Source organism: Carassius auratus, chromosome 28 (genome assembly GCF_003368295.1).
Source record: "Carassius auratus strain Wakin chromosome 28, ASM336829v1, whole genome shotgun sequence".
NCBI classification, from domain to species: domain Eukaryota; kingdom Metazoa; phylum Chordata; class Actinopteri; order Cypriniformes; family Cyprinidae; genus Carassius; species Carassius auratus.
The window spans coordinates 19,668,328-19,681,699 of record NC_039270.1 but is presented as its reverse complement, the minus strand read 5'-3'; the positions used below and the strand labels follow the sequence as shown (position 1 = coordinate 19,681,699).

Sequence of the window (13,372 nt, the reverse complement as noted above, 5' to 3'; positions counted from 1 at the left end):
GGTGTGGTAACCATAGTATAAGCTGTGTGTATTAAGGGTGTGCATTATTTTTCTAATAATTCAACGGCCCGTCGTCAAATATTCCTTACATCACCCGTGTGCTGATAGCGTGCACAGATGAGACCTGAACAGCACACGTTGATATATGTGTTTAAACTAAACTCATTTAAGCTTTGTCAGTTTAAACATTTAAGAGTCAGAGGACGCGAGCTCGCATGTGCAGTGTGAAGATGCGAATATAAGCTCTCTCTGAAGTATTGTGTTTAAACGCACACAAAAATTATGTCAAAATGCCAGTTTTGGTAAGTATCCAACAGCAGACAGCCGGCTGAATGTAGGTCTACTGTATCTGTCTTTATATTAATTGAACAGCAACAACAAAGAAATCACTCACTGCTCTTGATTAAAAAGCTTTTGAAACTTTAATAAAGAACAATCTTTAATTTATGCAGTCAAATATGCAATGCTGTTTTACATTTATACAGTCAAATATGCAATGCTGTTTAACATTTGATTACTTTATTCAATTTCTGTACCTAAAAACTAATGCTAGACCTTCCTAAAAAAAAAAAACGAAAATCACTGTTTATTTTAATTGTATCTTTACTCTATTGTATTTATTTGTGCTGTTGCTCATAGTTAAAAAGTATAGTTTCTCCATAAGCAGAGCACATACCGAACCATACCGAAACGGTGACTCTAAAACTGTGAAACAAACCGAACAGGGAAAAAGTTGAACCGTGCCACCCCTAGTATCTATGCTGATAATATGAGATAACAATAAAACAAAAGCAGAAAATCACTCACTGCTTCTATAGCTGTAATAAGACATTGCTTACTTGAACGCTGCTTTTAAATGCTCTAGCATGAAGATAAACATGACGAATTGTGTTTGGTTCACTCATGGCAGGGTCTCTGCTAATACAGCAGTGTCTGTCAACAGTCGTGGGCGGGGCTTGTAAAATGTGATTCTGTGATCGGCTTCCTCTGAGACACTGCTTATGATTTATGGAGATTAAAAAAGAAAGGAGCAGGTGGATTTTTATCATTATATGGTGGATTTGTACACACACTGCCAACACACATTTGTGTCCAATCAACATGTAAAAGTGAATTTGGCATAATAGGTGGCTTTTAAAGGATTCTGTCGTAGAATCCCACTTTGCTTAAACATGGCTTCGGTATGTTACTTCTCAACTTACTTGAGTTTGTCCAGATGTTTGAGTGTTTCAGAGAGCAGCTTCACTCCTGATTTTCCTGGGTGATTGTAGCTCAGATCCAGCTCTCTCAGGTGTGAGGGGTTTGAACTCAGAGCTAATGCCAGAGCAGTACAACCTTCTGCTGTCACCAAACACTGAGATAATCTACAACAACAGTAGTTTCATGTTAGTATGTTCCATTTTTTGAGATATACAAATTATTAAACAACAAACCTCTTCTACTGGTGGCCTTTGATTTGAATGAAATCACTGTTCTGCATGACACATAAGAATACACACACAGTACACTCAAGAGTGCGCGTTTATAGAGTCCTTAAGCCATTTTTGCATTGTCTCAGCTGTGTGCTTAGTGATTGAGACCCAATGATACTAACCATGTGTAAGTACAAATGTGTGGCTGAAACCTGCGTATGTATGTTTTCATGAACAAATCATGATTCACTAAAACGTTCGTACTAAAATTTGTTCTAAATGTAAGAAAAAATAGGAACAACTGAAAGCACGTACGCAAAAAAACAAAAAAACATCCAGTCTTAAAAATCTATACAATCTATACAGTGGCATGCAAAAGTTTCGGAACCCCTTGCATGTTTTTTGGTATTTAGTACTGTCCTGAGTAAGACAGTTTACACCCCCGGCTCTTAATGCATTGTGTTTGCTTCTGGAGCATCGGTGAATGTTTGAACCTTTTTTAATAGTTGTGTTGTGAGTCCCTCAATTGTCCTCAGTGTGAAAAGATGGATCTCAAAATCATACAGTCAGCTGGAAAGGGTTCAAATATACAAAAGATGCTGGGAAACTGAAGAATCTGCATGACATGGAGGATTTTTCTGTAGAACAGTGCTTAGTTTAACTTCAGAACAAGCAAGGGACTCATTAACAATCATCTCAAAACAAAAAACAGTCATAGATCATCCAGGTAAGCACACACAGTATTAAAGGGATACTCCACCCCAAAAAGGAAATTTTGTCAATAATAACTTACCCTTATGTCGTTTTAAACCCATAAAAGCTCAATTCATCTTCGTAACACAATTTAAGATATTTTGGATGAAAAACGGGAGGCCAGTGACTGTCCCATAGACTGCCAAGTAAATAACAGTGTCAAGGTCCATAAAAGGTCCAAAAATATCACTGTATGCTGGTGTATGTGTTTCTGTATCATCAGTGCTACAAGTATGTGCTGTTTCTACATCCAAAGTGTTCCGAAGACGAACAAAGCTTTTACGGGTTTGGAACGACATGAGGGTAAGTGATTAATGACCATTTTCATTTTGGGGTGTAGTATCCCTTTAAGAATCAAGGGTTCCCAGGCTGTGGACTATACACTATGTAAAATATCTTACTCTGGAGAGTACTGAATAAAAAATAACATGCATTTTGTATGATCTCTTATTTTGATAAAATTATTCACATTTACATAGATTCTGCAAGGAATTCTCAAACTAGTTTAAATAATTAAGTTGAATGTTTTAACATATAGGCTACTGTATTTGTGTGACAAAAACTGAATTATCAGCATCATTCTTCCAGTCTTCAATGTATCGTGATCTTCAGAAATCATTCTAATATCCTGATTTGCTGCTCAGTAATAATTTCTGATTATTATTAATGTTGTAAACGGTTGTTCTGCTTGATATTTTTGAGCAAACAATTTTTGTCACGATTCTCTTATGAATATTTGAAATGGTCCTTTGTGTCAGAGTTATTTAACTCAATATAATTGATTCAATTGCGCCATCTAGTGGTCTGTTATTGATACAAGCACAACGTTATGTTGTTATGTTATGTTAAAATAATCTATATGTTTTAACTGTCATGTGCTCACAGTCAGCCTGTTTAACATTACCCCACAATACATGTTATGAGTAGGTCTCTTTTTTTGACATGGTTTTATATTGTCGATTGAGACATACAGGTCCTTCTCCAAAAATTAGCATATTGTGAAAAGGTTCTCTAAACAAGCTATTAACCTAATTATCAGAATCAACTAATTAACTCTAGACACCTGTAAAAGATTCCTGAGGCTTTTAAAAACTCCCAGCCTGGTTCATTACTCGACCACAATCATGGGTAAGACTGCCGACCAGACTGCTCAAGCGAGAGGGTAAGACACAGAAAGAAATTTCTGAATGAATAAGCTGTTCCCAGAGTGCTGTATCAAGGCACCTCAGTGGGAAGTCTGTGGGAAGGAAAAAGTGTGGCAAAAAAAACGCTGCACAACAAGAAGAAGTGACCCTGAGGAAGATTGTGGAGAAGGACCGATTCCAGACCTTGGGGGACCTGCGGAAGCAGTGGACTGAGTCTGGAGTAGAAACATCCAGAGCCACCGTGCACAGGCGTGTGCAGGAAATGGGCTACAGAGAAGCAGCACTGGACTGTTGCTCAGTGGTCCAAAGTACTTTTGAAAGGAAATTTTGTATCTCTTTCGGAAATCAAGGTGGCAGAGTCTGGAGGAAGACTGGGGAAAAGGAAATGCCAAAATGCCTGAAGTCCAGTGTCAAGTATCCACAGTCAGTGATGGTCTGTTAAGGCCGCTATCGAAGCATCCTGGGCCTCCATAACACCTCAGCAGTGCCACAGGCTGATTGCCTCCATCCCACGCCGCATTGAAGCAGTCATTTATGCAAAAGGATTCCCGACCAAGTATTGAGTGCATAACTGCAGATAATTATTTGAAGGTTGACTTTTTTTTGTATTAAAAACATTTTGTTTATTATGGGAACCCTTGTTCCCTGAAGTAGGGAACTGAGATGCCACGTCGGTGACCGATGAATATGGGATATCGCTTCGATAGACCAATCTACTTCGAGTGTAAACTAAACGAGCCAATGCACATTGGCATGCAATTATTGCATCCAGCTGCCGCTGATCACTGCGTGAGTATAAGAGGGCAGCAGGTGCAATGCATACCAGTTTTTCGCTGAGGAGCCGAGCCGGGAACCCGGCAGCTCAGCGCCGGTACAGCAACCATGGCAATGGGACGTGACTGATGAATATGGGATCCCTATCAAAGCGTCATGGGTGCTTCCCCTTCCAGTGCCCTGTGCGAGCCGCCTGCGCCCCTATTAGGTGTAGGCCGGGGCTCCGAAAAAGTAGCTCCACTCACCGTTGTCAAAGCACTACCTCACTGGGTGAGATTGGATAACACTGGGAAAACGTACCCGGTCCGCTTGGAGCCGGGACACTGCGGAAGCCTCATCCTTCCCGAAGGAGGTCTCGGAGGCAAATACACATATAGCATCCATTTAGGAGTATAAGGAGAAATTTGAGGTGATTAAAACCATCTTGAGAAGGCAGAAGTCTGCCGGGGAAACATGTGCTCTTAAGGCTATACCGTGGACTATACACATATGAGTACCGCTTAGGTCTCAATATGGAACCCAGCCTTCCACAGTTCTCACGGATTCATCATGAAGGCCTGGCGCCGGACGTTCCGCTGAGTCCAGCAGCCTATGGTGATGGAGGATCTCAACAGGGTCTACAGTACGGACACTCTGGAGCAGTTTTAGGCAAGCTGACACTAACCGGGGCCTCTCAGTGCCACTACCCGTTTGAGGTGAGAACACAGGAGGATACCGGCTCTAAACGAAGGCTATAGAACCTAGCGAACGTGTAAGGGGTCGCCCAGCCCGCAGCTCTACAAATATCTGTCAGCGAGGCGCCACAAGCCAGCGCCCAGGAGGATACAACACTTCTAGTTGAGTGAGCTCACAACCTGAATGGGCAGGGCACATCCTGAGCCTGATAAGCCAGGGTTATGGCATCCACAATCCAGTGGGCCATCCTCTGCTTAGAGATGGCATTCCCCTTCTGCCGGCCTCCGTAACCGACAAAGAGCTGGTCTGAGGTCCTGAAGCTTTCCGTTCGGTCCACGTAGCACCTTAATGCTCGGACAGGACAAAGCAAACCCAGGGCTGGGTCTGCCTCCTCCAGAGGCAACGCTTGCAGGTTCACCACTTGGTCTTTGAAGGGTGTAGTGGGAACCTTGGGCACGTAGCCAGGCCAGGGCCTCAGGATTACCTGGGAGTCAGCCGGCCCAAACTCTAGGCACGAATCGTCGACCGAAAATGCATGAAGGTCCCCTACCCTTTTGATGGAGGCCAATGCAAGCAGGAGCAGAGTTTTCAATGAAAGAAACTTTAGCTCAACTGAATGCAAAGGCTCGAATGGGCCCTGCTGTAGTGATTTAAGCACTAGAGACAGGTCCCAAGAGGCTATACAGGGGGGCCGGGATGGATTTAACCTCCTGGCCCCTCTAAGGAACCTGATGATGAGGTCATGCTTACCCAAAGACTTCCCATTCACGGGGTCATGGTACGCAGCAAAAGCGGCAACCTGGACTTTGAGGGTTGAGGGAGACAGCCTTCGCTCCAACCTTTGCTGCAGAAAGGATAGCACGACCGCAATCGGGCATCTTCGGGGGTCTTCTCGGCGAGAAGAACACCACTCAACGAACAGGTTCCTCTTCAAGGCATAGGCGTGTCTCGTAGACGGTGCTCTTGCCGAAGTGATGGTGTTCACTACCTCTTGGGGTAGGTCAACTAGAACCTCCGCGTCCTGTCCAGGGACCAAACACAGAGTTTCCAAAGGTCTGGACGTGGGTGCCAAATGGTGCCCCGTCTCTGAGTCAGTAAATCCCTCCTCAGAGGAACACTAGTTCGGGGAACCATGTCCAAGTAGGCCAATATGGCACTACTAGCAAGACTTGCTCCTCGTCCTCCCGGACTTTGCACAATGTCTGTGCGAGAAGGCTCACTGGGGGAAACGCATACTTGCGTAGGTCCCGTGGCCAGCTGTGTGCCAGTGCGTCCGTGCTGAGAGTTCCCTCGGTCAGGGAGTAGAAAACCTGGCAGTGAGAGGTCTCTGGAAACAGCAAACAGGTCTACCTGAGCGGCTCTGTACCGCCTCCAAATCAGCTGAACCGTCAGGGGATGGAGTCGCCATTCTCCCGGGAGCATTGCTCAAGACAGCTCGTTGGCTGTACGACTGAGCAGGCCTGGAATGTGAACAGCACGAAGTGACCTCAGAACCTTCTGACTCCAAAGGAGGAGGTGGCGGGCGAGTTGCGACGAAAGCGCAGACCACCTTGGCGGTTGATGCACGCAACAGTCACAGTGTTGTCCAATCGGACCAGCACAGGCTTGCCTCGTAGAGACCTTTGAGACGGTTCAAGGCAAGGTGCTTTGCTAACAACTCTAGGCAATTGATGTGCCACTGCAGCTGCGGGCCCGTCCAAACCCCTGAGACTGCATGCCCGTTGTAGGTGGCCCCCCAGACAGTGGTGGAGGCATCCATGTAAACCACAGCATGCCTGGAGATCTGCTCTAGGGGCACCCCTGCCCAGCGGAAAGCAAGATCTGACCATGGAGTGAGGGTTTGGCGACAGGCTGGTGTAACTTGGACCCGGTGAGTGCCGCGCTTCCACGCCCACCTCGGGACTCGGCCATAAAGTCAGTGCTGGAGCGGTCTCATATGTAATAGGCTGAGTGGTGTAAGTGCCGCTGTGGCCACCATATGCCCCAGGAGCCTCTGAAAGAGTTTCAGTGGGACCGCTGTCCTGCTCTTGAACGTATTCGAGCAGGCTAGCACCGACTGTGCACGTTCCTCTGTGAGGTGTGCTGTCTGTTCGACCGAATCCAACTCCATACCGAGAAAAGAGATCCTCTGCAACGGCGAGTGTTTGCTCTTTTCCCAGCTGACCAGAAGGCCCAACAGGCTCAGGTGCCGGAGCACCACATCCCTGTGCTCGCACAACTGATCTCGAGACTGTGCTAGTATCAGCCAATTGTCCAAGTATTTGAGAATGCGAACACTCTGCTCTCTGAGAGGAACGAGAGCTGCCTCCGTGACTTCCGTGAAGAATGAAAGTACACGTCCTTCAGGTCGATCACTGCAAACCAATCAAGGGAAGGATGCACCTGAAAATGGGTTTCTGTGTCAACATTTTGAACTGTAGACGATGGAGGGCCAGATTCAAAACTCGCAGATCCAAGATCGGTCATAACCCACCGCCTTTCTTGGGTACAATGAGGTACGGGCTGTAAAGCCTAAGAACCGTACAAGCGGGACCAGCGGAACCACAGCCGTACCCGCAGTGGGGCAACGAGGTGGAACACAGGGACCCAACTCGGGCGGCTTGTGAGCAGGCCGGAGTGTGGTGCGAGAGTGGGGTGCAGGGCTCACCTGGTTCCACGGGTTGGCAGAGGGTGCGCAAGTAGGGCCTTTGTTTACGCTCTCAGAGGACGGTAGCGCAGCCGAACCATGATCCGACAGCTCTCCCTCCGATGCTGAGATCGACATCTGGTCGGGGGGAGTCCCACTGGATACCGCTGGTACGCTCCTTGAAGAGGGCCCAGCGCATTCCGTGGGTTGCTCCACTGGATCGGAGGTGCCAGAGGAGTGTGGTCCCCAGAGGGTTGGTTCCCTGCGGGGTTTGCCACCACTGTGACCCTTAAACCACTCGCGCTACTGCCGGAAGTGGTTCTTGTCTGTCGGCCACCAGAACGAGCCCCAGATCGCGGCTGCGGCAACGGGACTCCGCCCCCCTGAAGGTAGCGGAGCCTGGTTTGCAACTCCGAGATGGTCATATTCCCGCAGTGAGAACATGACTCATCCACGAAAGCCACCTCAGCGTGCTCGACGCCCAGACTCGTGAGGCAGCGATCGTGACCATCACCCGTTGCCAGGTAACAACCGCACCCAGAAACGCACGGGTGAAACGGCATCCTTATAAGGACGATCCATCGTCTTTACAAAGACGCACCCGTGAAGCTCTTTTAGAGAAATTTGCTCTTTAGGAAATGCTCTTTTAGTGCTGAGGCGCACAGGGGAATCGGCCACTTGCAACACGACAGGGGTAGTGCAACCTGAAGTGTGCAATCCACTCGACACAGGAACGACCGCCGCTAAAGCGCCGTCTCGCCAACACACGAAGCTTCTGAGAACATGCTGAACTCGTAGTTCACAGCAGACACAGTTGAGCAGAGTGATTCTAACGCTCGGCTACGAAGCGAAAAGCTCGTATGCAATGCACCTGCTGCCCTCTTATACAAAAGCAGTGATCAGCGGCAGCTGGATGCAATAATTGCATGCCAATGTGCATTGGCTCGTTTAGTTTACACTCTAAGTAGATTGGTCTATCGAAGCGATATCATGTACAGGTTTTCATGAGCTATATGTCAAAATCATCAGTATTAAAACAATAAAAGACCTGAAATATTTCAGTTGGTGTGCAATGAATCTAAAATATATGAAAGTTTAATTTTTATCATTACATTATGGAAAATAATGAACTTTATCACAATATGCTATTTTTTTTAGAAGGACCTGTATTGAGACAGTGTTCCTGTGGCTCAAGTGGTGACGCATTGTGTTAGCAGTGCAAGGCTGTGGGTTCGATTCCCAGGGAACACATGTTAGGTAAAAATGTTAACCTGAATGCACTATAAGTTGCTTTAAAGTGTCTGCTAAATGCATACATTTTAATTTAATTTCATTTACATTTTAATAGTCAATAGTAATAGTACATTTTAATAGTACATGTGATAAAGAGGACAGCAGCTGATGTTTCATGTATCACTAATATTACCTTTTGTTGATTATAGGGCTTGTCACGCAAGATCTGTGGAAATGACTGGGATTTTAATGCTTGTTTTTACACAATGTCCAATCTATCCTTTGAGCGTTAACAATATTACTGTTAACCCAGCAGTGATTATGTTCTCCATTTACTGTTTCAGTGAAGTTGAAGAATTTAATAGAGTGATAGAGAAACAATTCAGAAAAGAGGTGAGAGAATTCAAGAGGTAGGTAGTGCTGCTGCATACATCACAATGTGTGCTTTAAATATTTAAAGGTCAGGAAAAGTCATGTCAATAATTTATTTCTATTCAGATCTCTCGCATCTCTATTTTTTTTCTCAGTTCAGATGGGCTTTATTGACATTTTTTTCAAGAACCTTTGTTCCCACAACATAAAAATAAACATTTTCCAAATCTTTGAGCAGTATGCAATAACAGTATTTATATAATTGAAGATTTATATAATTATTTTTGTAATGTATATGTGTGTGCGCTCTGTGGTCACTAAGATCTTTTAAATATTTAAAATTAGAGAGTAGAACATGTTCAACTAAATGTTTCTTATTTCATTCACTTCTCTCTTCCTCTCTCTTAGGAGTCAGTATTTATTTTACTTGACTTATCATATTATCTTACTAGGACCCAATAATTACTCAACATTCTTTGGAACCAGATTTAATTACAGTAAAGAAAGAATTATTTTGGTGAAATAAACCTTTAAAAACCTCTAAAAGTAGTTAAAACTAGGTGTTGGTGGCACTTTTTCAGTCCTCCAAATCTAGGGTCCTGGAAATGCGTTTCCCGGGATTGCGGTTCTCCGACTCGGTCGGTGGCGCTGTCACAAAAAACTAGGGGACCTAGAAATGTGGTCCTTCAACTGTTTTCCTGAAATTGCGGCCTCCGGTATTGCAGACGGACAATATTGAGCACAAGCAGGTACAGCAATTCATGCTGAGGTAATTAAATTATGTCAAACTAATATTTTGCATTCAATTATTTACTTATCAGGCAAGTGGCCGCATGATAAGTGGGATAGTTATGCAGTGTAGTCTTACACCCTGCAGAGTTTTTTTTTGTTGCAGAATAATCTGCTGACTGCACACTATCCCTCAGTTTGGGAGCCACTGGAGTAGGTGATTTGCCCTCTATTAGTTTGGTCTGTTACTATGATCTCTGTGTTTGATTACTAATGCCTGTGTAGTACAGTGTTGCACACAGAAGACTTAAGTACCTAAGTATGTTGAGTTGACAGTTTGGACTCTTCAGTCCAGCACAGAGCTGCTTCAATCCTGAATCTTGCAGGTCATTGTGACTCAGGTCCAACTCTCTTAGAGAAGAGTTTGATGACTGTAGAGCTGAAGTTATGATTTCACAGTGCTGATCAGAGAGATGACAGCCTGATAATCTAAACAGGATTATGAAAATCAATCCATTACACATTACACACTGTATACATACAAAATTAAACTGTATACTGTACATTGTCTCATGTTTGTAAGAGGAAAGTGTCCGCATCCCATTGTGATGTTCACAGTTATCTTATATACAGTTAATGACATCAAATATGGATTTACTAATGATGGATCATTGATAATGGCTATATTATCATTATGTTTTCATTCAATAACTGTATAGATAAAGCATTCATGGTCAAAGTTACTTATTACAGGTAAAAGTGAACTTATAAAACAAAAACGAACCTGAAAGTATAATATATATATATATATTGTATTTACTCACACATTATTACTAATATATTTATTAATCATTGTGAAAGTCAAACCTCAGTATGTTGAGTTGACAGTTTGGGCTCTTCAGTCCAGCACAGAGCTGCTTCAGTCCTGAATCTTGCAGGTCATTGTGACTCAGGTCCAGCTCTCTCAGAGAAGAGTTTGATGACTGTAGAGCTGAAGTTATGATTTCACAGTGCTGATCGGAGAGATGACAGCCTGACAATCTAAACAGGATCATGAGAATCAATCCATTACATACACACTGTATACATACAAAATTAAACTGTACATAGTCTCATGTTTTTGAGAAGTGTCTGCATCCCATTGTGATGTTCACAGTTATCTTGTATAAAGTTAATGACAACATCAAATATGGATTAACTAATGATGGATCATTGATAATGGCTACATTCAATAATTTTATAGATATAGCATTCATGATCAGAGTTACTAATTACGGGTGAAAGTGCACTTATAAAAGTGCAGGACTAAAAAAACATGAATCTAAAATTACTAATATATATATATATATATATATATATATATATATATATATATATATATATATATATATATATATATATATATATATATATATATATATATATATATATATATATTGTTATATTTACTCACAAATTTTTACTAACATATTACTGAATCAATGTAAAAGTCAAACCTCAGTATGTTGAGTTGACAGTTTGGACTCTTCAGTCCAGCACAGAGCTGCTTCAGTCCTAAATCTTGCAGGTCATTGTGACTCAGGTCCAGCTCTCTCAGAGAAGAGTTTGATGACTGTAGAGCTGAAGCCATGACTTCACAGTGCTGATCAGAGAGATGACAGCCTGCCAATCTAAACATGATCATGAGAATCCATACATTACACATTACACACTGTATGCATACAAAATTAAACTGTATACTGTACATTGTCTCATGTTTTTAAGGGGAAAGTGTCCGCATCCCATTGTGATGTTCACAGTTATCTTGTATAAAGTTAATGACATAAAATATGGATTTACTAATGATGGATCATTGATAATGGCTAAATTATCATTATGTTTTCATTCAATAACTGTATAGATAAAGCATTCATGGTCAGACTTACTTATTACAGGTGAAAATGCACTTATAAAAGTGCAGGATAAAACCAAAACGAATCTGAAAGTATAATATATATATATATATATATATATATATATAGTATTTACTCACACATTATTACTAACATATTCATTGATCATTGTGAATGTCAAACCTTAGTATGTTGAGTTGACAGTTTGGACTCTTCAGTCCAGCACAGAGCTGCTTCAATTCTGAATATTGCAGGTCATTGTGACTCAGGTCCAGCTCTCTCAGAGAAGAGTTTGATGACTGTAGAGCTGAAGCTATGATTTCACGGTGCTGATCAGAGAGATGACAGCCTGCCAATCTAAACAGGATCATGAGAATCAATCCATTACATACACACTGTATACATACAAATTAAACTATACATTGTCTCGTGTTTTTAAGAGGAAAGGGTCCGCATCCCATTGTGATGTTCACAGTTATCTTGTATAAAGTTAATGACAACATCAAATATGGATTAACTAATGATGGATCATTGATAATGGCTACATTATCTTTATGTTTTAACTCAATACATTCACGATCAGAGTTACTAATTACCGGTAAAATTGCACTTATAGAAGTGTAGGACGAAAAAAAAACCTTGAATCTATAATAGGGCTGGGACAACGCGTCGAGGTCATCAACGCAAAAAATACGTAGACGCAAAATATGCGCAACGATTCGTCGACCTGTTTTTATTCCTCCAAAAAACATTTGCAAAACGTTTACCTTATGTGCGCTGAATATACGTGATGGCCGGATCAACATTCTGTCCAACGTTATATAACCAATCCAGGGTTTTTTCTACATTTATCTTTTTTTTTGCGGCTGTCAAAGCCTTATTTGATCGGTGAGTGATGTAGAATAGAATGACTGCCGTGCCTGACAGGGGCGCATATGAGAGAGAGCCCCGGCTGTGCGCGCGCACTCACAGTCTTCAAACAACACGAGCGCTTATTGCTCTCTCTCTTTCCCTTGTGCATATTAATCAAAATCATTAAACACGATAGAAAAGGGCGAAACACCAAAGTTTCACGCGGGCTAGCGCACTCACAGTCTTCAAACTACACAAGCACTGTCTTGCCCTCTCTCTCTCTCTCTCTCTCTCTCTCTCTCTCTCTCTCTCTCGTGCATATTAACCAAAATCATTAGACACGATAAAAAAAGGGCAGAACGCCAAAGTTCACGTGGAGCATTTTTTTTTTCCATGACAGGCTGCTGGCTCCCACTGTTCATTTTTTTATACATGTAAAACAACATGTATAAATTGTTAGTAGTCAATTAATGGGGAGATAATCTAAATCGAATCAGTCTGAAAAAAATAATCGTTAGATTAATCGATGCATTGAAAAAATAATCGCTAGAATAATAGTTAAAAAAATTATCGTTTATCCCAGCCCTAATCTATAAATATAATATATATATAGTATTTACTCACACATTATTACTAACATATTTATTGATCATTGTGAAAGTCAAACCTTAGTATGTTGAGTTGACAGTTTGGACTCTTCAGTCCAGCACAGAGCTGCTTCAATCCTGAATCTTGAAGGTCATTGTGACTCAGGTCCAGCACTCTCAGAGAAGAGTTTGATGACTGTAGAGCTGAAGCTATGATTTCACAGTGCTGATCAGAGAGATGACAGCCTGCCAATCTAAACAGGATCATGAGAATCAATCCATTACATACACACTGTATACATACACAATTAAACTGTATACA

The 13,372-nt window shown here is 42.4% G+C and overlaps 1 protein-coding gene across 1 annotated transcript in view; it reads right to left on the bottom strand.

Annotated features, from left to right (window-relative positions):
* LOC113047539 (uncharacterized) overlaps positions 1-13,372 on the bottom strand; it is a 402,993-nt gene that overhangs the window by 72,828 nt on the left and 316,793 nt on the right. The window contains 5 exon segments of the mRNA XM_026208903.1: positions 10,035-10,208; positions 10,587-10,760; positions 11,216-11,389; positions 11,795-11,968; positions 13,131-13,304. Of these exon segments, the coding sequence (XP_026064688.1) occupies positions 10,035-10,208; positions 10,587-10,760; positions 11,216-11,389; positions 11,795-11,968; positions 13,131-13,304 (870 nt within the window).